At 42.8% G+C, this 24,720-nt stretch overlaps 3 protein-coding genes across 8 annotated transcripts in view; 1 reads left to right on the top strand and 2 right to left on the bottom strand.

Moving 5' to 3' along the window:
• Positions 1–965: 965 nt before the first annotated feature.
• Positions 966–10,357, bottom strand: CPSF3 (cleavage and polyadenylation specific factor 3). The gene is made up of 18 exons (XM_053458833.1): positions 10,188–10,357; positions 9,383–9,446; positions 9,012–9,109; positions 8,617–8,745; positions 8,253–8,430; positions 7,794–7,883; positions 7,468–7,618; positions 7,176–7,351; positions 6,043–6,201; positions 5,365–5,511; positions 4,988–5,140; positions 4,680–4,788; positions 4,424–4,522; positions 3,294–3,388; positions 3,007–3,094; positions 2,479–2,548; positions 1,715–1,811; positions 966–1,300 (listed from the first exon to the last, which is right to left on the bottom strand). Exons 1-18 carry the CDS (start codon positions 10,256–10,258, stop codon positions 1,196–1,198), a joined length of 2,079 nt encoding a protein of 692 aa, XP_053314808.1. The 5' UTR covers positions 10,259–10,357; the 3' UTR covers positions 966–1,195.
• On the top strand, positions 10,350–16,337 carry ITGB1BP1 (integrin subunit beta 1 binding protein 1). Of its 2 annotated transcripts, none has more exons than XM_053458842.1 (7): positions 10,350–10,451; positions 11,929–12,028; positions 12,636–12,714; positions 13,090–13,226; positions 14,329–14,421; positions 14,853–15,002; positions 15,934–16,337. In XM_053458842.1, exons 2-7 carry the CDS (start codon positions 11,957–11,959, stop codon positions 16,015–16,017), a joined length of 615 nt encoding a protein of 204 aa, XP_053314817.1. In that variant the 5' UTR covers positions 10,350–10,451; positions 11,929–11,956; the 3' UTR covers positions 16,018–16,337. The 2 variants fall into 2 exon arrangements, with proteins under 2 accessions (XP_053314817.1, XP_053314816.1); XM_053458841.1 differs by having other exon boundaries at positions 10,350–10,479.
• A 3,413-nt stretch (positions 16,338–19,750) lies between these two features.
• Positions 19,751–24,720, bottom strand: part of ASAP2 (ArfGAP with SH3 domain, ankyrin repeat and PH domain 2) — a 65,865-nt gene continuing 60,895 nt past the window's right edge. Inside the window, exons 22-28 of one of the 5 annotated variants that reach the window (XM_053458825.1) lie at positions 24,408–24,657; positions 23,436–23,600; positions 22,759–22,921; positions 21,853–21,917; positions 21,435–21,535; positions 20,761–20,883; positions 19,751–20,334 (exon numbers count right to left, since the gene is read on the bottom strand). In XM_053458825.1, the coding sequence (XP_053314800.1) occupies positions 20,260–20,334; positions 20,761–20,883; positions 21,435–21,535; positions 21,853–21,917; positions 22,759–22,921; positions 23,436–23,600; positions 24,408–24,657 (942 nt within the window). In that variant the 3' untranslated portion in view covers positions 19,751–20,259. The remainder of the gene's footprint in view (positions 20,335–20,760; positions 20,884–21,434; positions 21,536–21,852; positions 21,918–22,758; positions 22,922–23,435; positions 23,601–24,407; positions 24,658–24,720) is intronic. The other 4 variants (XM_053458827.1, XM_053458826.1, XM_053458829.1 and 1 more) reach the window with 4 other exon arrangements.

Here is a 24,720-nt window from a genome sequence, read left to right as displayed (position 1 = left end):
GTTATTATTTTCAGAGATTCCCCAAATGGATGCGCTGGGCGCCTCACTCACTCCGCTAGTAGATCGAACACGCGCCGTTATCAGACATGAGGATGAAATGTTTTTCCTACATATCTCAGGACACAAGAACATGGAATTAAATATCCGCCTTGTGTTTTATATTATTTATAAGTCGATCGCTTAGAGATCCGTGAATGAAAGAACCGAGCAGAGGAGATCTACTTACAAGCAACACGATGCCCTCATTTATATCTCCCTGCCGCGGGCTGTTTAATGAAGAATAACCGCGGACCAAAAGATCCTGAAGATTTTTTGAGCGTCTAAAAGCGATGTTTGTCTGGTCAGTAATTATTTCACCCAGCATTAGTTTAGATTTCAGGATGGCCGGTTTTGCCGTGTCTCCGGTGGGACGCAGCGGGACGGTCTAATGTCTAATATAGGCGACACCTTTCTATCTCAATAACACAGCTCCCCATACCCCTCTTAACTACGCCATGACTGTTTTGTATATGTCTTAAGTGGATACTATTGAGACCCCCTGTTTCTGATAATCATTCTGAAAATAAGCGGGATCAGTCTTAAATAAGGGAATCTTTGAACCTCTTATATTATATTTATCTTTGTATATTATCCTCTTATATGTCAAGTCTTAAATGTTTGTATATGTTTATATTTTCATAAATAAATAAAAAAAAATAAAAAAAAAATATAGGCGACACCAAAAAAAAACACAACCTTCTTTAGTCCTCAATGATCCCAACTCTCTTGATTGGCTGTTTAAGCTGTCAGTCAGTGGCAGCAAAGTCCTTTCAATGAAATGAGTTTGTTCCTGTCACTGATTGACAGTTTAAGCAGCCAATCAGTAGCAGGAAATTGCTTCCTTTGAAATCAATGCGAAGACTTCACACACACACACACTATGATGCCCGGAGTGACCCATAAACTAGCCATTAAGGAGACAGGTAGAACAGAAATTGGAAACATTATACCAAAACATTATATGTTTATTGATAAATTATTTTCTTTTAGTAACTTAACTGAAATCAGAAAAAGAATTACAATGACCACTAATTATTAAAAAACAAAAACAGATTTTTTGTGTATGGAACAGAACTATATTGTACAGCATGTTCTTTGACGATATTGTAGAACGTGTTCATAGATGATCTCTGTGACTATATATTTTTTAGTTTGCTTATAGATTTGCCGGCCCGAGGGCATCATAAAGTCTCTGTGCTGCCAGCTGCACCAGTTCCCGCAGAGTCTCGTCTTCATCGATCCCTTCTTCACACTCCACCACCTGGGGGAGGAAGCAGAACATTTAGGGGACATACTGGGTAATAAACACCAAAAAATAGAATCGGTCCAAAAAGAAGAGGCCAGCAGCATGCTGGGATAACAGTCAAGAAATAAAACTGCAAATCCCATATTACAAATATTTAAAAAAAAAAAAACAGCTGGATAATTTAAAACACAAAATATGAAAGGCTGATTACTTATGCTTTGTTGAATAATGTATTTTGTTTACGTGATTAACTCTTAAATATTCGGGGAGTATTTCTAAAAAGCGGAATAAAGTCAACGGAATATCCCCTGTAATTGGATAATCCCACTGGTTGCTATGGTGATTGCACTGCTTTTGAAACTTGAACCAGATTTGGCTTTATGAATAATCCCGAATGCCTTAAAATGTCTTGCTTGCTTGCTTGCTTACCCTGGTTTCCAAAGAAAGAACAGCAGTCTTCCCATCAACTGTCACTGTAATAGTCGATCCATCCTTTGCGCTTATACAGTCTTCACCAAAAATATCCCTGAAAACAAACACAGAAAAGGTCTCCGGGGGTGAAACATGGGCAGGAATAACCGCACACACCGAAGTCTCACGCTTAAAATCCCATAACAGATCACGCAGAGTATTATGTTCTGAGATAATAAAGGTTTGGGACATTATTGGGGTTGCAGGGAGCTCTGCTTTGTCATCAGCCATGGCTGGCGTCATACAGCACAGGCGGTTACTGCTGCCACAGCTAATAATTCCACAGCATAGAGCTCAACTATAACAAAGACAGAATATGAAGGAAGATGAGAACCATTCGCTCATCTAGTCTGCCTATTAGTTCTTGCTGCAAGAACCTAAAACCTTAATCAGTCCTTTGTCTCGGCATATGGCCATCCAATGCACAACGGTATACTTCTCACTATATTGCCTTCTACCATTTCTGCTGGGAGCCACTTATCCTCCACCTCTCTGTAAAACTTCCTTACATTACTTTTAAGCGTCTGACCCTCTAGATTTAGACCCATTTCGTTAACATTTCAACTCTATGGAAATACAAATAATCTGTGAAGTGTGTATGGTACAGAACTCAGATACAAATACACTAGTGGCCCAAGCGATGTAGCAGAGGTAAGAAAACTAAATACGTATAAATATGCAGCATTAATTTCATAATGCACATCGGGGTCTTGGTGACTTACTGTAGCATTATCTCCAGCTTTTTGCTGTAACTTTCCATGTCCACAGGCTTTGTGACTTGGTGAGCAGCAGCTGGAAAAAGAGAAAACAAGGATTAATAAAAATAAATAAATCATGACAATTATAATGGCAATAAATTATTAAACAATTTGCCTAGGAATGGATACCCAAACATATACATCACAGAATGTGTTTAAAACGAACACTCAAGGGGCTATGTAGTAAAACCAGGGCTTCGACAAAGTGTCTAATCTACGGGGCCAACGAACCTGGTGAAGAACAAGGTATCGAGGGAAGACGCTAACGTCAGAATTTTTGCTAGATTTGTGTTCGGATAAGCTGCGAGCATTTCTGCATTTTTTAGGCAATTATCAACCACATGATGCTACGGTCCTCTACCTCCCATAAACTTGTACAGCCTGCGCATGCTAATGGGGTTATTCCTGAGGATTTAGTATAAATAAACCCATTGAGAGGCGCCATCTGTATAATTCTGGCTTCAATACACAGGAATGGGAAAGGGCACGTACCTTTCTGTATTTTGGGGTTTGATTGAAGTTCCAATATCACCGTTATCACAGTGTCTGCATACATGTCGTTTGATGGATTTGCAACCCACTGACAGAAAAAAATGCATGGCTTAGAATAAAACAACCAATCATATGTATGATCTATCGTGCTTCTTATCAGTTGTTTAAATGATCCCATATTAAATAAGAGTCACATCTAGAGGTTCAGCGCACTACTGGTTACTCCTTGAAGATAACTTAAATCAGGTATACGCAGCCCCCCTAAGGACCAGTATCCCCCTGCTCACCTCCAGCATGACCATGCCGGGCTCCTTAATCACAGTGACGGCCTTGAACACCTGCAGGGCTTCTTTCTCATTCACTTCAATTTCTTCCACCTCTCCTGAAAGGGAAAGCAATCTGATTACATTTCAAACACGTCCCAGCTGCAGAGAAGTGTACGTATGTCAAGACCCTTCTGTTCTCCATCACCCTACAGGATGATTGCTTGATGCTGCAATTATTTATATAAATGGCAACGCGTATAGATGATTATCGTAAATAGGGCTTTTAATTTTGTACTTTTGATGTAATTTAATTACATTTGGTTCCGGTTGATTGGACCAATTAACTTGTTACCACAGTGACAAGTCCACTTCTCAAACTTTGCATCCAAATGTTATTTACCCACAGCATAGGAATGGATGCCTTGAAAAGAATAAACACCACTCCTTGTCTTAACGGGGTAAGAAGGTGAAATGAAGCCCCAAACTTAGTTAACCAAGTCACTAAAAAAAACAGAAAAAAAAAACTCCTAACCTTCCTTACAGAAATCAAAAACAGAATGGTGAGTAAATATGTCAAGTTATCTCTATCAGATAGGATTACTAAGTGTATATTATTACTAAGACAGACCGATACATTAGCCCGGCTAGCAAGCTTACAAGTATTTGATCGGAGGACACACTTGATAGACCCCCAGTTTTCTCACTGCAGGCTACCTAAATCTACCGTGGGACCAGAAAATACTAGCCCCCTGCAAACACATCTGCCCTATATCTACTACATCCTACATTAAACCTATATACATTACCCGGCACTATATAGTAAAGATCCTCGCTCAGAGCTGTCCACTAACCAATATAATTATGGAGACTCTATTGCTACTCTAGCTCTCAATAATCAAACACAAGCAAACAAAAACCGACACATCTTTCACCAACAGGAAACACGGCTTTGTCAGGGGTATTCTTTCTGGTCCCATAGTAGATTTGGGTAGCCTGATTGAGAGTATCAAATTCAATGTCTGCCTAATAAAAGTGTATCCTCCAATCTCATTAATAATCCTATACCATAGAGAAACCTTGATGTATTTATTCACTAAGCTTTAGAAAATGGTTCTGTTTTAGGTGCGAGCAAAGACTCTGAAACCTTATACCTGTAATTTGCTGTAGCTGGTAAGACAAGAGATTAAAAGGACCAGTGTATGGAATGGCTTGTGTCTGCGTCACAGTGCTCATGGCGAGATCTGTGTAACCTGCAGATGAGAAAGAAGAATCATTATTCCATACAGAATAGTACAAGCATAGTCTGAGAAAACAGATAAACAGCTAGCAGAGGCAAGAAGCTGCAGCATACACTGAGCCGTCACCCATGAAAAGTTACGATGGAACTACTGAAGAAGCTTCACTTACTGGAAAGGTCGCTTGGGGAAAGAATATGATAGTTAAAGTTTCTCTTGACGAGGATTCCTGAAATTCTTTGGCCCTGTTCTGGTTTCTTGTCTGCAAGACAACCCATTACCTGACAAAAGGAACACAAGGTCGTATTTGAATCAGAGCTTGTGTGTATAATGCAAACGAGACGCGTTAGAAATTGTGAAGATCAAAAGCAAATCGAAAGGGAGGGGATCTGGGGAAGAGCACAGCGGTCTTACAGCATAAAACGGGATACGGTGGGATACGAATCCCGATGCGTCCAGCCTTTCACAATCACACCTTACCTTGGCCAGCTTCTCTCCTCTGAAGTTTAGCGTCACAGCTTCTGTGTTTCTAGGATTGTGGACCTCTATGTCAACTTCTTCATTGTCTTCGTACTCTCGGATGAGAGCAGCTTTGAGCCGCGCCATTTCATTCTGCTCACCGTGCACCAATATCTACACAGATCACATGCGACAACCTGAGTACATCACCTCGAGGGGCCGTGGCGTTACACAGGCATTGAGGGTCTACTATCATACTCTCTTTACTATAAATGGTAAGAGTTTAAAAATGGCACATTCACTAGTAATATGCAACTGCGTTATCTTATAAAACAGAAGATTACTTCTACCAATTATTTGATAACACAAAGCATTAGGCATCGGGCTGAGATACTAACCACATGAGGAGGTTTCAGGGCCCGGATAAACTCGCTGGTTTGCTGGTAATCCGTATGCGCCGAGAACGAGATGTAATCCACAGACATCTTCAGTGGTAGTTTTTGGCCAGACATGGTGGCGATTTCTTCAGGTTCTGACATAATGTGCTGTGGGAACAGGGATTTTCATTAAAGCAAGAAAAAAAAAAAACACCTGCTGATGAATGGATAGGGCTGGCCGGGTATGCTTAAACACCAAAGACAGATTTAAAAAAAGATTTCTGAAATACTAAACAAGCAGCCGATAAAATAGCATCCATGTGACTCTCTGCCGCATACATGTGGCCACACAACGCACTAACACAATGCAAGGCAGGATCTACCGCACAGGAGGCAATACAGGTACATGGTGGGCAACTGAAGACATTTACCTGGTCTGCCCACTGACTAGCCCAGGCCTGCAGAATACCCGAGAGTAAACGTTTCATTATCATTTCACTTATAGTGCCGAGTGGCACCCGTAGGTTATTACATTCATTTTTTTTCTATAATAAATTATAATATACAAATATTTCACGAAGACTTGCAGGGTCAGCGGGGGACAAATTACTGGTTTACTCAGTTTGACAGGAAGATTTTGCTTTCCGGTTTAAAAACAAGCAGTAGAAATGTTCAGATGTGTGGGATTTCTAAACTCACTTTGGCAAGTGTTCCCTCCACGCAGTAGCCAGCTATAATCACACCATTTCTTTTGTCGGTGCACCAGCTCTCAAAAAGCTCCCTGGACAGACCGCTCTGCATCATACCAGGGGACGCCATCACCACGCTTGGGCCAATGTCATCAAAATGATCCATGCTCTGAAAACACAAAACATTAAATACATTGTCATTTTAACAGCACCCAATAACCCGTATATAGGTGACAGAAAACAAAGGATCAAACTTGTTTTTGAACAATGTAGCTAATACTAAACAGTTTAAGTGTACTGCGATACATCAAGTGGGGTCACCCCTCCACATTACGGTTACACGCAACTGCTTATTTCAATGATACGTAGATTTTGATATTCCATTAAAATTGCTGGCTGCAGTTACAGTTTATGGGCTTTGCCCACAGAGCTAACATTCTAACTTATGATGACCAAAGGGTGTGGAGACTAACGCTCAGGCCCACTGCCCCAAATAGCAACAATAACAATAACAATAATAATAGTGATGACTGAAAAGAGTTATTACAATTCAGCAATAAAAAGCAACAATTGAGCGTTAAGTCAGACACAGTATGCAAAGAGCAACCAACATACATTCGTAACATAAGTAAAGGGTGATCTGAAAACAGAATAAGCAATGTTAACTTAGTAGATGTAAGCAGAGAAAAAGAACATTAGACAGGTGCTTATTCACAAAGGAGAGAGTTGACAGAAGAGTTGCAGTTTCTCCTTGACCTCATTTCAAGGACCAACCCAGTGAACTTCTGCTTAAAGCATAGCTTGGCTAGTCCTATATAAAATCACTGAGATTTCTTTAAAGTCAGGTCAATAATATAGTTATGTTTTATACAAGAGAAGCTTCCCAGAGGCAGCCATTTAGAATGCATTGTGAATTTTCCATATTGAAACCAGAACGTTTCTGCCAGCCCCCAGTACAGCGAATAAACCCAACTGTGTTAAACAATAGAATGTTTGAAATGGAAAAATACTGTGACTGACAGGCTTAAGTGTATGGATGAATAAAAAGGTTTGATATAATAGCCGAGTGTTTACGTTCTATGCAAAATATAACACGTGGTTTACATATAACAGGACTGGATGCTCCTTTCGATCTCTACTAACCTTAAGGTTGCTGATGTGTTTGAACACAAAGGGGTTGTTGATATTGATCTGTTTGCGGATCTTGTCATTCATGGCATTCACGTAGGTCTGGTACACGGCCATGCACTTCTTGGCCAGGGATGAAGCATAGTATATGGGAATGTCATGAAGCTCCGGGTGATTCTGCCAGTACTCGTCTGGTTGTGAATTAGGACAAGCAGAATGACAATTAAATGTGAAAAGACTGGAATTAAACCAACGCAAGAATTTAGGGTTATTTCCAAAATACAGAGTTCAGAAAGAAACCCTTTACCTAGAATTAAGAGGAGTTCCTGTGCTCTTCCCAGAGCAAACACAGGGATGAGGGCCCTTCCTCCTCTGTTCACGATGTCATGGACGGTATTACAGAAACGCGCTTCCCTCTCCTCCCTCTTCTCGTGTATATGAGTACCATAAGTGGATTCCTGCATAGAAACAAAATGGTACATAACAAAAGATCAGTACAAATAATGCGGAGGGTACAGAACATTGAGTGTAATTATATTATATAAAATCCCCTCTCTTCATTCTCTTTACTTCCAACTATCCCGTCCTCATATTATTATACCAGCAAACCAAAGGAAATGAAATGATAATTACGATGATAAGGATGTCGGGTTTTATGTTTGGGATCTCTGCGGCCATCAGATGTCTGTCTTCTTGTCTGGAGAAATCACCGGTGTAAAGGATCTGAAAAGCAAGAGAGGATCATTACTCCACACAGGTAATTACAAAGCAGATAGCATTGGGAGAATAAATTAAAGCACAGCCAAGAAATAGGAGATTAATAGTATAATATGACTTTGACAGGCTTGAGCACTCTGCTCGGACGTCTGAATCCGTAATACGTTATAGCACTGTGTGGATACGATGACATGTCCCTCTTTAAATGTCAATATTTTAACATGAATGCACCATATATATGGATAGAGAAAAAACAAATACATTTAAAAAAAACAAATGTTGTATGTGTAAGGTGCATCCCCTATATGTATACATTAAAAATCTATACAAGCATTTTCATGCCATGCAATAAAGGCGATGTGAAGCTTCAAGTACCTTGACGCCAGCTATCTCTATCATAAACATGGCTGCTCCGAGAACATGCCCTGCGTGGTAACACCAAAACTTGATTCCTGCCACCTCCTTCACTTCATGGAAGTTGATCGTCTCGATTTTGTCCATACTTTCTTCCAGATCGGTTTCTGTGTACAGCATATCATCTGCTGATATATTACTGTGGATAAGGGGGAAAGGAACGTATGTTTTTAACACGATGGATAAAGCGACCAGCCTGGCTTGGGGTGGAAACGGAAGAAAACAGGCCACAGCCCAATAATACGCGAACATTTATACGCACATCATCCTTTAAAGACAAAACAGACTGATTCCGTGGAACCAGAGGAGGCGGCACGGGACTCACCTAACCTTTACATAATCTGACAGCAGCCATCTGTAAATAGCCTTGGTGGCGTGGGTCATAAACGTCCTTCCTTTAAAGCTGGTTTTCTGCAGGAACCATGGCAGGGCACCACAATGATCCAGATGGAAGCTGGAGGAGCAATCATTATTATTATTATTGTTATAAGCATTATTCTGGCACACATTATGTTATTACGTTCTGACTGTGAATATGCCGCTGAGCTGTCTGATTCTTAAATATTTAAATGCTTCTACCCATACCTCGCCTGCTAATTCACTAAGTTCATATACGGGGTTTGCTTAAGACAAGAATGGCCGGGCTAAGTTCTTAGACTGCAGCGGAGTACGGCAAACATACCGCCAACTACTTACTGCGCTGCCTTGGAGAGAACTTACTGACTTATCAGGAGAAGATCAATATCTGCCGGATCAATCAAGTCGATGTATGGGAGAGCGTCCATTCCTTCCAGACCGGGGTGGATCCCGCAGTCCAGCTGAGAACAAAGAAGTCACATTATTAAACGGAGACACACAACAAAATCCAGAACCAGACAGCAAGGGAGAAATTACAACGCATCCAAATCTTTACTACCCCTTTAGTGCTTTACAACCTGAAGTACGTGCAGTCCTCCAAGTAATGTTACACTACAATTCCCAGCAGCCACTGCGGTATCGTCCACGTGGTTCTTACGAGCCGCCAGATTCTATAGCCAACTATATATATATTTATATATATATATATATATATATATGTATAAAACACTTACCATGATTTTTCTTCCTTTGAATTCTAAAATGATACATGACCTCCCGACCTCCTGTCCGGCACCGCTGTAATAGCAATATAATTAATGTCATTTATTACCGATACAGAAATATTATTAAAAAAATAATAATAAAAAGTGGCCTATCTGCCTTCTACCTGCTGCTATGTCAGGTGAGCCAAACCAGACACTCTTTAAACAGTAACCACTGCTTTGATTGCAATACTGGTCGTACGCGCAGGTCTGAGCCGCCCAGCAGCATCGCTCAGCCCCTTTCACGGCACTCGCTGATAGAGCTTTGCCTGTACACAGGTTTCTCCTGATGTAAGGACTCAGACCTTAATCAGTCCTCAGTCTATTCTCAGATCCCATGGATTCTTAAATGATCTTACTATATAACACCCTTCTACTTATGATGGGAGGCTGTTCCATGTATCTACCACTCTCTCAGTAAAGTTTTTACCCCGTCTCCCTCTCTGAGAATACTAAACATTTAAGGGAAGTCGCTGGTTCTGCATTTTGGAAATAATCTCTCCCCAGATGATAATAAAGCTTTCACTGTCACCAATGGCCCCATGTGGGAAGCAGAGAGCTCTTTGTAGTCCCGACCAAGCACAACAAAAGCCAAGCTCGTTAATGTAACAGGCCACGGAAAGCGCTCGATGTATCCCGCTCGCTGCTGGATAGTGTACTCCGTATCAACGCCGGTACCGGGGGTGAGAAGGTAAACACTCCCCACTATGCGGCAGCGCTGTGTACAAGGCGTTCGCACGGGGCGTAGATCAGTACGGGTATGTCCTCCACTCACAGGGGTCTAATCAGAAGCTGGTCGCTCTCCTCCGCCGGCACCGCTCCCTCCGCTTTTCTTTTCACAGACATTTTCAGGTTCTTTCTCTCTCCATGCCCGAGACTCTAACTTCCGGTCCGCCACAGACGCCGCTCCTACAGTCCTTCCTCTTGCTTTGGCCGCCACTTCCGTTGTACATTGCACCAATCTCTCCGTTCCGCCTGCCGAAGTCGCAGAGTCTGGAATTGGCACTTTCCTGCAGTGACCCCGCCACCGGCCGGAGAGGTGAGACCGGAGAGCATACCCCCTCCAGGTACCCACCACCCAGGAAGGGGTATCTCCCATTACTCCTTGCAGTAGCGCTATTTAACACAACATGACTGCTTTCTAACAGCCTGTCTCTTGCTTTGGGGTTGCATGGCTGCGCCGTTATACTGCATAACCTGCCAGGTTCTAATCTTACGGCCTTACTTCTCCCGGGGGGCATCTGTCTAAGGAAGGGATTCAACCCCACGGTGGGGTTTATTCGCTAAATGGAGAGTTGTGGTTTCAACTCCTTTACTGTACTTTTCATTATGAAGGGCAAAACTGGCTGAGCTGGCCCTGTATAATGTATAGTTCAATGAGTGAGGAAAATACATTATACAGGGCCAGCCAGGCTCATCCTGCAGCAGAAGGTCTCTGGGGTTGGCCCTTCATAATGAATAGTAAAGTCAAGGAGTTGAAACAGAACTCTCACTTTAATGAATAAACCTCTCTTTGAAGTAAAACAGGCGGTAAGCGATGTTCCCGGGGTCTGTGAGCAGTACGGGTGACCCGCAGGTAATAAGCTTGCCTATAATGGCAGCCGCAGGTCTCCATGGAAACCATTAAAATGACTTTTTCAGATCTTCGCCTTTTCTGTTTTTCCGTGAGAATTTAACGTCGTTTAGATGGCGTATACGAGTGGGAAAGATGGCGCCTGTCTGTACATTAACAGAAATGGAAATAAACAGTAAGCAGACCGAGCCCTAGGAAAAAGGATAATTATCACACGTTATTAGTCTGCATTTGTAGATTGATTTGTTTGTCGATCTGGTTAATTCCGTGCAAGCTCTATAATTTTTATATGATCACCCCCAGTATATTATGACATCATTTGTCACTTATCAGTGTAATTGAGTCAGTCTGTTAATATTGGCTATTGATGCAAAACCACTGGCTTGTTGTGTAAAGTATTGAAAATCATATTTAGACAAAACTTAGAAGAGAAGGTTTCCAAATGCAAGGGCAGTAGGTCATGTTACATAGTATTATGTCTCCGAGAGGATGGTCTATAAGAACAGCAGCCTTCCCGCAGAAGCGGCAGGGGTTAACAGTGATGGAATTTAAATACGCTGAGCATATGTTAATGTCAAGGAGTGAATGGCTGTCACTGTAGTATTGGGGGTTGGAGGTGGTACTTCCCCGGTTTGGGTGGCTGTCACGGTAGTATTGGGGGTTGGGGGTGGTACTTCCCTGGTTTGGGTGGCTGTCACGGTAGTATAGGGGGTTGGAGGTGGTACTTCCCCGGTTTGGGTGGCTGTCACGGTAGTATTGGGGGTGGTACTTCCCTGGTTTGGGTGGCTGTCACGGTAGTATAGGGGGTTGGAGGTGGTACTTCCCCGGTTTGGGGTGTACACGGTGTTCCTATCATTAAGGCGACTCGGGTTCCAGTCCACATTCTAACCGTGTGTGGGTTTTTATTTAATTTTTATTTTTTTTACATTTTTTTTTTGTTCAGGAACATCTGGATGGAACCATGATAAAGAATGTTCCGGAAAGGGAAGAAAAGACACAGCAGCAGCAGTTCTCAGAGCAGTGAAATAAGTACGAAGAGCAAGGTTTGTACGATGATCTTAGGAGTCGGTTTCTAGGGTTCTGCCATCTCTGGTGTACAGATATATATATTTATTACTCATACATTGCTTATGCGGTGTAATTAAACATGGGGATGTGCCGCTGTACAGGGCACTAGATTTAACCGGTACATTATGCTGGCCAGTCTGGAGGAAGCTGATGGCTGTGGTGCCTTCAGAAAGGTGGAACGGAGATGGCCAGGACATTGTTATGCTAGTTTTGTCACCTTCTGCCACCAATTTCAGCTTCCTAGGCTACAATATCGCACACATGCGCACACTATTACACCAAAATCTCCCAAACTATTCCACTGAAAACCCCCAAAAGGCACGTTATAGTTCTAAGTTAAACATTATAAAAGCTGTAACTGTGACAGTTTTCGATGAAGTCCGTGCCATGATCTCCAAGACCCAGGGGTCAACCTCATAACTCATTTTAGCACTGTATGCGCTATATAAATAAAAGATAATAATAATAATAATAATACGCCCGCAGCATCTAAGGGTGTTCAGGAAGGGAGGGACGTGGGGCCTGTGACTTGTAAAACATTTGTTTTCCATATAATTGTCAGATGTGATGCTTCTCTTATAGTCTGTAGATTCCAGCCTCGGGGGACTATCCAGATCCAGCACCGTGGCTAGCCTGGACACAGACTCGGCCAAGAGCTTCGGTAAGCGGTTCTTACGCAAACCATTGTATGTTAATCACTAAAAGCAGAAGAAAACCCATTAACCCCCAAAAATGAATAAATAAATATAAGAGTGACTATGCCTTTAAAAATCTCGCTGTAACGCATGAGAGACACGCAGGAAGTAGACTTCCTGTACAGCCCACCGGTGGAGCATACGTGACACATACACCAGAGCATACGTGACACATACACCAGAGCATACGTGACACATACACCAGAGCATACATGGCCATGATGTGCAGGTGAAGCAGTCACTGATGGGCACGGCGCTGCGCAGGAAAGGTATACGTGGCTTAGTAATACATCCCTGCTGTGTTTTTGTCACATTAACCCATTCCTGTCTGGTGTCTGCAGGGCAAGGAAGTGGCAATTCCGAGGCATGTGCTGAGTTCCGGGTGAAGTATGTAGGATCTATTGAAAAGCTCAAACCAGAAGACTGTGATAATCTCCAGGGACCCTTGGATCTGATAAATTATATCGATGTGGCGCAGGTACGGGGAATGCAGAGAACGCCATTGGATCTGTTTATTAGTACATGTTTCATTGGATCAGTGAGAGTAATGTTTGCCGGGAGGCGTCTGGCTGGGGTACTGCCTTTTCAGGGGGTGACGGGGTTTGCGAGATGCAATCAGTGGTTTTATTGTCTGGCGCTTGGCCTTTAGATGCATGTGCGATAAGGTCGTGGGCACACTTTCTACTCTAGCATAGTATATGCAAGGCCGCTTTATTCAGCGGGCAAAGTGGGCATTTGCCCAGGGCCCACTAACCTTCTGGGGCCCCCTGGCAGTCATACTGCTGGTTTGGGGCTAGGGTGACCACATGTCCCTGATTGCCCGGGACAGTTCCGTGCAGCCTCAATTCTGGACAATGCCTTGTCCCGGAATGAGGAGTCTGGATGAAGGAGGTCTCAGCCAATCAGGAGAGACTTCTCAACTCTCCTGATTGCCTGACAGTTCAGAAGCCTCTCCTGATAGGCTGAGTTCCTCCTTCACACCAACTCAGAATAAGCTGCAGCCAGCGCCAGGTATGTTTGACTATGTGTGTGACTGTGTTTGTCAGTTTGTCACAGTGTATTTTATGTGTATGTGACGGTGTGCATCAGTGTATAAATACATATATACACACTTCTTTGTGTGATCTCATCTGCTTCATAGTGTGTCCCTGAATGGGAGAAAAAAACATGTGGTCAGGGGCCCCCTCTGCACTTTTAATCACCCGCGGCTGCACGTCCAGCGGCCATCTTCGAATATTTTTTATAAATAAAAGCCCTGTCCCCACACCTACAGCTTCTGTACTCCCCACTACAGGTGGAAGGGGGCCCACTATTATATTGTTGGCCCAGGGCCCACCAGAGCCTTGAATCGGCCCTGAGTATATGGAATGAGAAATGGCACGTTTCTTTGATGTGACGCGAGTAACATATATAAGATGCCGCGGCGTTCGCTTAGGTTGGGGTCACTATCCTCAGGGCAGACCAGGAACCCTTCCGCCAGGTCATTCCTTGAGAAAGAAGTCTAGACGTCTTTGTTTCGGCTTATGATAGATCGAGTCCTAACAATGAGGATCACACGGTTTTGCCTTTTCTCTTTTTAGCAAGATGGTAAATTGCCTTTTATGCCTCCAGAAGAAGAATTCACTATGGTCGTGTCTAAGTACGGAATCAAGGTGTCTACGTCGGATCAGTACGTAAGTAACAGCCGAGTACACAGCACAGCTAGAACCAAAAATCCCACCGTTAAGAAACTGTATAATGCTGGGTGTGTATGTTTGTGGGTGATCGCCTTTAAAGACACATCAGATTGTTTGCTTCCATCTTGTGGATTTCTGAAGCCATCGTACTCTCTTTAACGTAAACCTGTTTAATGGGAAACATTTCATGGTTACATGAAGGGTTGTGATTGAGCGTGGAGAATTGAAGAGTTTCTTATTGTAATTATACTCGCTATGCTGCCTATGGCTCTTCGGCTGTTTATTGAAAGCCGTTTCTTTAAGCACATTCTGGCTGGAGGCGATGGGAGTTGTCATACGGGGACAAGGTTTCAACAACGATGAGCCACACCCCAAAATCATCAACATTGTTACTGTGTTTTTATCTGTTTTTTTTTCTTCCAATTCAGGATGTTTTACACAGACATGCTCTCTATCTGATCGTCAGCATGGTGTGTTATGATGATGGGCTGCTGGCCGGAAAGAGCTTGTTGGCTCTGAAGACCAAAGATCCCTGCGAGGATCGGTACAGCTTGTGGGTGTATCAGTGTCACACTTTGGTAAGTTCATCGGTTCCACAAGCGCTTTGGAGGTTTATACATTGAAAGGTGGAGTTGTCAGTTGTGCTTTACACTCCCCTGCTTCACTATTCAATATGAAGGGCCAACACTTGCAAGAGGGACTGAGCTGGCCCTGTATAATGTATAATTCAACATATAAGGAGACTAAAGAAAATCTCACCGATTTCACTATACATTACATGCTCTTCCTGCAGCAGAAGCTCACTTAGGGTTCTTATGTACCTATGACCTTTGTAAAATATTGTGAAACTACAACTCTCTTGTCTACGCTCCATTTAGTGAATAGACCCTTCTCTCACACCCACTTTACCTTTCTCTCTCTCCGCCGTATACATATGAAATTATTTTAATCTCTTCCTAAAACATGTGCTTTAAGAAATGACTGTGTTTTTGTCTCGCCTGAATCGTGGACATTGTTCCGTTAAATAGGGCTCACTGGGCTTGTCCTGTCATAATGATGGTCAGTGGAGTGTCCCGCAGACCTCAGATTTGGTGAATACACCCCAAAACAGTCCAACTTCGTCTGTGTCACGTGATCACGGAGCCTTTTGTGTTATGATAAATGGTGTGGTGGTGTTAGTTGCAGAGCACTTTGTTGAGGGTAATCGGTAAGCCGCGCATGCAGGGCCATGAGTGGAGGAGGATGCCGTACGAGTATAAAATGTGCCATTGGGTGGATAGTTAACTTTCACACAGAGGACTGAAATATGTTTTGGAGGGGAAGGCATTGATCGGTGAGACTGAAATGTGGGTGCTGGGGTGTGCGAGAGGGAATGCAGATTGTTTTCTCCCTATTGAGTGGCAAGTTTGTTTTTTTTGCCCCACTTAGTAAATCAAATAATCGGGGGCACCACAGTACACACATGAGCAAACACTCTGGTTAACCTTTTGTTGTTTTCTTTTTATACAGGAACAAGCACAGACTATCTGCAAGGTCCTCTCCACCGCATTCGATGCTGTGTTAGCCGAGAAGTCGCGTGTTCCTTCAGAATAGCCCTATGAGGGCATCGCGCCACCCGCCGTGCCTTACCCCTCAGGATCCTCAATGGCCTTTTACCAAATCAGACCGTACACAGTATCTGCAGTGCAGATCCTTATACTGAGTGGGGACCGGGCTGGGACCTAATGCCTTCTGTGTACATCATTCAAGCATGGCAGCATTTTTGAAGATGCTATTGAGTTTTCTGTTACCCGATGGATAACCTTCCTCCTTCTACAGGCTGCACGAGGGGCCGAGCACCGAAGGACCATAACACATCTTAGCCGCATCGCCGTCAACAAGAATGAGCCAATCAGGGCTCAGTAAGCAGGACAGCGTTATTTTGTATATGTTTTAAACTTATTTAAATGGAAATACATGCTTGGATCAATGACCTTTTTTTCTCTAAAAGAACCAATAATGTTTCTGCAGTAAACATCTAAGCGCGGTTATCACTGCTCAGCCAGCGGATGTCATTCTTTTCTGTTGGCCAAGCATCTAATATTCTTTTTGTTTTTGTTTGTAAAGTGTTTTGGTAGGCCATTACTGTATTTTATGTAGTTTTCTGGTTCTTCAACCATGCCTGTGAACATCAAAATTGATGAATTTACCCATTGGGATGTACTTTAAAGCGCGGGTGTGCATGTAATAACGGTACTGCTGATTCAGCCTGTCAGGAAACCTCTCAGACTGAATTTAGTATTTTGCAGGAAAAAAACTCTGTAATTTAAATGTTTCTATGGGATTTGAATGGCTCCATAGAGAAGACGGCAGCGGGACCTTTTCCCTTTTACGTATCCGCTCATCTTATTGTATTGTGTTCAGGCCTTTTGTTTGTCTTGTATCTGATAGAAAGGGTACTATTAACTATTTATACCGACGCCAGCAAATATTGTTCATTTAACGTGACTGGATTCTGCAGGAAATACCACCTGGAGTGGTTTTCTGTTTCTTATATTACAGTTTTACTTATTGTTTGCATGCAAAAAAAAAAAAAAGACGTAATGATTTTTATCTATGTAAAGTTTAAACATCGGTGCGTTTGGTTAAAAGAATAAATGAACCTAATGTTTGCAAACTGTTTGTAGAGCGCTAGCAGGTTCTGTTGGAGTTTGGGAAAATGAACTAAAATAAAATTGCTAATAACATTAAGACACCGGTACAGGAGGAAAAGAGGACCCTTCTGTGAGCTTATAACCATTAGGAGGTTTGAGTGGGAAATTGGACAGATGGTGAGGGTGTTACAAGTGTATGGTGTTAGAGTGTGTGTGTATGTATGTGTATGTATGTATAAATATATGGTGCAAAAGCACGTGTATGTCTTTATGCATTTATGTTTTAGTGTTAGTGTGTGTGTGTTGGTGCCTGTTGTTAGTAGTGTATGTTGATAGCGTGTGTCAGCATATGGTGTAGTGTTTGTATGTTAGTGTATGGTGTTACCAGGTGTGTGGTCAGAGTGAAGAGGGTCTGCAACGTTGGGATGTCCCCCTCAAGTCAGTTTATCCGAATAATGGTGCTGTGTGACCGCCCTTAGCCCCTGCAGGTTGTAACCTTCTAACTGCTTGCGAACCTCAGCCGAGACCCCCTGAGACCGGCCCAGCGTGCAGCTGCCCCATTTACTGCTCCCAAGGTCAGCTTGCCCTTGCCATGAATCTAAACTAGTCAGGGATTCCCTGTGGATGATTAAGACTGAGGCTATTTTTAAGCACACGGTGGTATGATGAGAACTTACTGTGTTTGTCCGCTTCCTTTGGCCAAGATAACAGAGCTAGAATACATTAAAAAACAAACGTCCGTGATCCGAAGTAAACAAGCACTCCCAGAACATTCTTCTCATTATCCCAGCTCTTAATTTTTTTTCTTAGCTTTTCCAGCAACATATTAACGCCAAAAAAAAACCTACTGAATATTCAATTGAATAAAACTTATCGGCCTAAGAGTATTATTCATGCTATGTGGAATAATCATTGCAGCGTTCAGTCTTTCTGGGATAAACAGAAGCAAATTACATGCAGAATGTGTTTTGTTTCCCCGAGGGAAATCTCACATTTACATATACATGGGAATTATTAATATTCATTCATACACTTATAATCACATATCCACATTCGGCAACAACTTGCCTCCCTGGATCACCTACTAAAGACCACCACAAGTAACATTATAAGACAACTACAATAATAACTGTGAGCGTGTGTTCAAACATTGGAATAAAAATCCCTTTATTAACAGAAATATAAAAAAAGATAATCAGTGTACATACGTTTGGTCCCCAGTGGTTCAGAAATTCATTCATGACAACGTGTAACATATTCCAGTGATCAGGTCATCCTGTACCGCAGCATGATGAATACTAGCGTGTCCCGCCCTCGTTGCTCACGTTTGATATAATACAGTGTATCACAATCACAGTTTGTGTGCCGGGAAAACAGCCATTTCCATGTAAATGCCCACAATAATACAGAACAGACACAAAGGGCTGAACAATGATACCACAAACAGGACAGTCTACTCAGCGCAGACCCTTCACAGCAGACTGGGATACCAGGAGGCTTTCTCATAAAAATGCTACGTTTTGCTACACGGAAGGGACAATTCTTAAAAAAAAAATAGTTTTTTGGTTCAGAACTAGCGCCAACTCCAGTGTTCTCTTGGTACATGGGGCGGACCAAGATCTTGTTGGTTATACAATATTAAAGCCAGCAGAGAGGGGCAGCTCAGTGGCTGGAAGGTCCAAAAGGGACGCCGACTGCAGCAGAAATCTATTCTCCAAGGACTCAAAAATGGTGTTTTAAAAAATAATCCCAGATCTAAGACTTAAAGCAACATCTAGGTTTAGGCAGCACTTGCAGGACTCGTGGGGCTGTACATGGTGTGATTTAGGAAGACAGACAATGGGCTGGATGAGGTTTACGAGCCTCTATAGCCACGGCTATTAATCTAGACGTTAGTAGGTATGCACCGGGAACCTTAAAGTATTGAAAGCCACCTTACCCTTACTCAATGGGATGTCTGTCACTTGTATCCCGCTTACTCCTAACACAGAAAAAGACGCTTTAGTTACAGAAAAACAAAATGTTTGGGGATTTAATAATAGGAAATAGATATGTGTCAGTAGCGGCCACGTCATTCAGTAAAGTAACTGTTCTTAGCAAGTGTCTCGTCAGCTTTATGGGCAAACTCGATCTGTGCTTTTCTGTGATGTCTGATCTGCTCCCAACCAAAAGATCACAGAGACCCCCTTATCACGTTCACAATAACACTTCCCTGCTCGTAAACGCCGCTCGCACTCACCTGAATGCCCAGAAACGCTTCTCTGCAGAACTACCTTTCCTTTAGGAGGGTTTGGGCCAAGAAGCGGGTTGCAGACCCCGTCCCTTGGAGGTATTTCTAAAAAAAGAAGCGCTGCGCGGGGAGAAACCACATGGGGGGGGGTCGTAGAAACTCCAATCCGTCCCCCGGGACATCAAAAGGAGCGCCGCTCAGTATCAACTGATGCATCTGAAGCCTCCCTTTAACAGGTCTGAATAATTTAACTGCGACCATGTAACGAATGTAAAGAAATATGCCCGGTGGGGTTACGTGAGGGACGATTTTCTGAAACTATAACCTGGAAATAAACGTTTGAAGGTAACCCGATGTCCCTGTAGGCTTTATTCATACTTCCAAAGGCTAAAGTGCCAGTGTCTGGCCACCCACAATGCCCTGCTCCGGGCAAACTTCCAACATAAACAATATACAGACTGAATTGATTCATCTGGTTATTTATTAGATCACAGGAGTGAAATGATTAGTTCTATATAAAAAAAAGTAGCGTTAATTTACTAACCAGAAAGACAAAAAAATATATTCCCGAAAGACATTTAACCCATTAGCTGCAGGTGAGTGTTTAGTACATCGCCCTGCAATGCACCAACATAGCACAGGACGCCATGAATAAACCATTGATCATAGAAAGCCGGCAGGGTACAAAAGATCCTTAGAAGACTGTGGCGATCTCTAGTGTCCAACATGAATATCTACATCCGATTTGTAGGAAACTTCCTTTAAGGAAAAATAAATATACAAGGAATACACCAGCGTCCAAACAAAACGTTACGATTTCTTTTCGGTCGTAGCGGAAGGAGTGGCTGCAGGCAGGGCGTGCGATAGCGGCCCCGGAGTCTCCAGTTCAGATTTCTGCAGACGCCGTCTGCTTGGCTCGAATCCCACGCAGAAAAAAGCACGTTTCAATCGTTTTGTCGTAATGTTTACCGGTTATTCCGTAAAAAAGTGCACAAAAGATACCGGAAATGCCCCCCTCCGGGCCGGTTCTCCTTCGACGTGTCCGATCTGTAATACACAGAGCATTATACTCTACATGCAGACGTTACTGTACATTTTTATCACCGCCAGCAGCGCTTCCACATACCCTACTCAGTATTTAGTTTATTTCTATACTTTTATATTAACAATAAAACGAGAAGAAAAACGTTGAGTCTGTTGATGCCTGCAAATGGTCTAATAAGAGCTTTTCTCTCATGCACCCTGGACATCTCCGTGTACGCCGCCATATAAACGCTCGTTCCCCGGCGACCTCCACGTGTTCTCTGCTCAATGGAGCCGCCACCATGATAAAGGTTCAGACACAGCTGGAGTCGGGTCTGTATGAGGGTTTTTTTCTGCATTTTCTGTATCTACGTCAACTTCAGACATCCTCAACCTCTACGCAAAAAACCCATTATACTCATTCAGAAGCAAACCGTGAGTGATACTTACCCACCACTCCTGGTCCTCTTCTCCATCCACCACGATAATTTCACCCTCATAAAACGTTAATTCATCCGGGTTGTCGGCTGAACAGTTGTATATCGCCTTCACCCTTTTTGGCTTAATTTTTGCCTGTGAGAGAAAAAGAAATTGCTAGATGAACATTTACTCCATCTGCCAGAAAAGAAAATGTGTATTTAAAGGGACTGTCACTGCTATAGAATAATGCGTACCGAAGTACCCTGTGAGTACTTAACATGCACGCTTCCAAAATGATTTAAAATCAATGAAACTCTTACCTGTAGCCATACTGCAGATTTTTTTTATTACTTCAGGATCCATAATTATTTGCCACTGATTGGCCGCTTAAGCTGTCCATTAATAACAGTAAAGTACTTCCAATGGAGTCAATGGTGGGATGTTCCTGTCAATAATTGACAGCTTGTGAAGCCAATCAGTGGTAGAGAAGTGCCTCATTAACATCACTGGGCAGCATGTACCCGTCATATGATTACTGGAGTGTCCCTGTAATTAACAGTTTATTAACGAAGAGTATCTCAGTATAAAACAATACTGAATCCTTGTTGCTTACCTGTCACCGGTGTCATGATGGGCAGCACACGCAATACAAACAGTACACGCTATTTTTCTTTGAATAGCCGGGGTTATAAATCTGTACTCACCAGCTGTGATTTGCGAGGCATGGGTGCTGGCGCCTGCATGGGACCTCCTGCACTGGGTTTAGGTGCCGGCAGGGAAGGTGGCGCGTCAGAAGACGGCTCTACTATGTGATTAAAGAACAAGTGTGAACACACAACACAGAATAATTCACATCTTCATCAGTCCCTAAGCCTACATTTGCTTTTTAATAAAAAGACGATCAAACCAGATTCATACATCTGAGCAAAATAATAAACGATGATCCGTATAAGCCGTTTATTTATTATCACTGTACATCTGTCCTTTCTAGTGCAATTTGGTGATGCATATTTACATAGAGTGCATTATTTTAGTACTCTAATCACACCTAGCGGCTATAGACTGTATAGTATGGATAGTAACACCGGGTTCTAGTAACCGATATGAACGTGAAGATCTAACCTGGAGGCTGCGGAGCTGCTGGAGGAACAGGCTGGCCTTTGCTTAAGACAGATGGTTTCTCCATTCTGTTGAGAGGAAACACAAACACCTTGATGAATAAACCCGCGCGTGATCTTGTTGCCCCGTCTCATGTTTATCTCTCCAGTTGCAAAGCATTGATAACACCGTATATATTTGTATTTGCCGTGTACCCCAATTGGTTTTCCCATATCGCAGACATTCTAGTAAAGAACTCGTCCAGCATTTCGTGAAGATGAAATGAAACCGCTGTCTAAACTTGCTATATGCTGGTTTCTAAACCCTATACGTAACAAATTGGAAGGAATGGAAATAAGCATTTAATCCGGGACTAAATACTACAGAGTAGGACAGGGGTATCCGTCTGCACACTATTCCTGTTAATACAATCAGTCACCCAACCCTTTATCGAGGGGTATATCAACAGAATATCATGTCTGGCGGTCTACTTGTCGAATAGTCCTGTCTTACGCGTGGGAGAAGTAACCTCAAGCAAACAGACTGGCCAAGCTATTAACGTTTATCCGTAACAGATCTGAAAGTGAAATATTGGAGAAAAGGTCGGACCTAATACAAGGACGCCACCTGTTATTCCTCTACCCGTTCCAAAACAAATTATACATATACAAATAATACCAAATAACCAGTCTTGAAAAACTTCTTTGTGTTGTAATGTATCTTTCTGTAAGATTCGCTTAATATAAAAAATATCCCAATATTAAATAGAATCATTTGCCATGAAATTACATGAAAGTAACTATGAAAGCTGATTGGGTTTGTAGAACGTTCTACTGCTCAGAAAGCCAGCGGTACATCGTCCATTTATCGAACCCTTTACACGGTGTCTGGCACGGGAAGATGAAGCAAAGGCCGCAGGGAGAGAATTACCCGGGCGCTGGCTTTTTCGGCGTGAGGCGGTTTGGCGGCTGAGGTGGGACCGGGGGAGGCACGGGCTTGTTCTGCGAGATGGGGGGCGCAGAGCTCTGTTTGGAGTGCTGGCTCAGGGCTTCCAGAACGCTCGCCGTCTTCCCAACCGGCACTGGGGGGGGATCTAAAATTACACAGGAATGCCATTTAAATATATAGTTGTTACTGTTTGTTCATTAGTGACACGTATACATACATTATAAATATATAAATATAAATTGATATATATATATATCAAACAAAAGGATTTAGCAATGAAGGTTAGAACATGCACTATCACGACAGTATACTACAAAAATCAGACACTCAACTAGAGAGATTCTTCATGCATGATGTGATGCTTTGGTTTCATTTATTCCCCTTTGCGGCATTAAATTTGCACTTGTAGTTAATTTTTACGTATATTTGGGGTCGAGCAGTGATTTTACCCCAATCACACAGAATTACAGACGGATGGTAAAGGAGAGTAAAGGAGCGACTCTGCGGAGGTTCCATTCTTCCATCGCAGCGAGCGCGGGACTATGTGTGTCCTGAACACGTATTAAAAGCTAAACACAAAAGTGATACAAATACTGCACAGGCCCAAGTCATACAGAATCTCCCTCTTGCGTGGGGGGGGGGAATAAAGAGACACGTACTTGTGGCAGTGGAAGTTAAACGCATCGGTGGCACAGGGGGCTGAATAGCTGGCGGATCCGATGAGGACCTTTGTCTGTTGCCACTTTCAAGTCCCACTGTGTTAGGTTTCCAGGCCTGGGTATTGGAAGATGTGTGTACACTACTGCCAAAAATAGTCGAATGGACTGGAGAGGACAGAGAGGACGGTGAAAAGCGGTCATTCTTCTAACAAACGCACTCGCTTAGAGTGAAACACAGAACGCTACAGCTTTCTCAAAATACTTTTTCCTTTTATCCCTTGCAATTGTTATTTTTATGCTAGGCTCTAAACGGTCAAGAAAATCTATTTGTCACCAAATTAATTTATTTACTAATAAACGTTACAACCAACAAAATTAAAACAGTCTCGAGATAAAATACTTTTTTTTTTTTGTAAAGTAAATGAGAATTTATTTCATAGTGTCTGTGGGACCATAATCTGTAAGCTTGACCACCCCCGAGGAACATGTCTACCCGGGTTTTAGCACGTTACAGAAGACAGACGTCAGTAACTCCATATTAACGCCCATGGTTTTGCAGTCAGACGTCCGAGACGTTGACACAGGCGTGATGGTCAGGCGTCCGCATACTTTTGGCCATATAGTGTATTTTTATGTGTACGGCTGGACTTTATTCCATGATATATATAAATATCGCATATTGAAAATGGAACATACGAATCAAACATAGAAAAACCAAAAAACGATATTTAGGTTTACCGAGTAAGGAGCTGAGCATCTTACACAAAGTGAAATTACTGGACAAATAGTGGATAAATAAGATTCTCAATGTCTGAGGCAGATCCGATTCCCAGGCTAGAGGACTACGGACCAAGGAAGTTATTTTCTGTTAACCTTCTAACAGCAAAGCGACCCCAAATCACAGAAATATATTTCAAATTGGCAATTAAGTAGTAAAGGATTGTAGCAGAAAGCCGGCATCCTTTTCCTCACCTTTGCCGATGTTCCTTGGAGGTAAAGGCGGTGCGTTGCCGGTTGCCGCTGCGTTCACCGTGATACTGCAGTTACTGAGCACGGCTCCGTAGGTCTCGTTCTGCAGCATACTTGGCAGGAACTTCTGCTTGTCCTTCGCAACATTGGCCACATCTCTGGCTAGACAGGCCATGCTGGGCTGCATCGGGTTTCCTAATTGGTAAAAGCTAAGAGGTCTGTCTCTGTCCTCCTTGCGATTCGGACTAGGCTGCTGCGTGATCAAAGATTGGGGAGAATAAACGCAAATTAACAAGAGACGGAACATAAACTGCAA

The sequence above is a fragment of the Spea bombifrons genome, chromosome 3 (assembly GCF_027358695.1).
Source record: "Spea bombifrons isolate aSpeBom1 chromosome 3, aSpeBom1.2.pri, whole genome shotgun sequence".
Lineage (NCBI taxonomy): Eukaryota > Metazoa > Chordata > Amphibia > Anura > Pelobatidae > Spea > Spea bombifrons.
The sequence above is the reverse complement of the archived record's forward strand: the minus strand, read 5'-3'. Positions and strand labels throughout refer to the sequence as shown.

Bases quoted from the DNA above. Each gene is read 5' to 3' on its own strand.
- CPSF3 (XM_053458833.1), bottom strand. From the start codon at position 10,258: ATGTCTGTGAAAAGAAAAGCGGAGGGAGCGGTGCCGGCGGAGGAGAGC. The intron at 9,110-9,382 runs GTAAGTGTTTTA...CTTTGTTCTCAG, and splicing joins TCAAAGGAAGAAAAATCATG to CTGGACTGCGGGATCCACCC. The intron at 4,523-4,679 runs GTAAGTGAAGCT...TCTCATCTGCAG, and splicing joins TTCCCCAAGCGACCTTTCCA to GTTACACAGATCTCGCCATG.
- ITGB1BP1 (XM_053458842.1), top strand. From the start codon at position 11,957: ATGTTCCGGAAAGGGAAGAAAAGACACAGCAGCAGCAGTTCTCAGAGC. The intron at 12,029-12,635 runs GTTTGTACGATG...CTTCTCTTATAG, and splicing joins AAATAAGTACGAAGAGCAAG to TCTGTAGATTCCAGCCTCGG. The intron at 14,422-14,852 runs GTAAGTAACAGC...CTTCCAATTCAG, and splicing joins TGTCTACGTCGGATCAGTAC to GATGTTTTACACAGACATGC.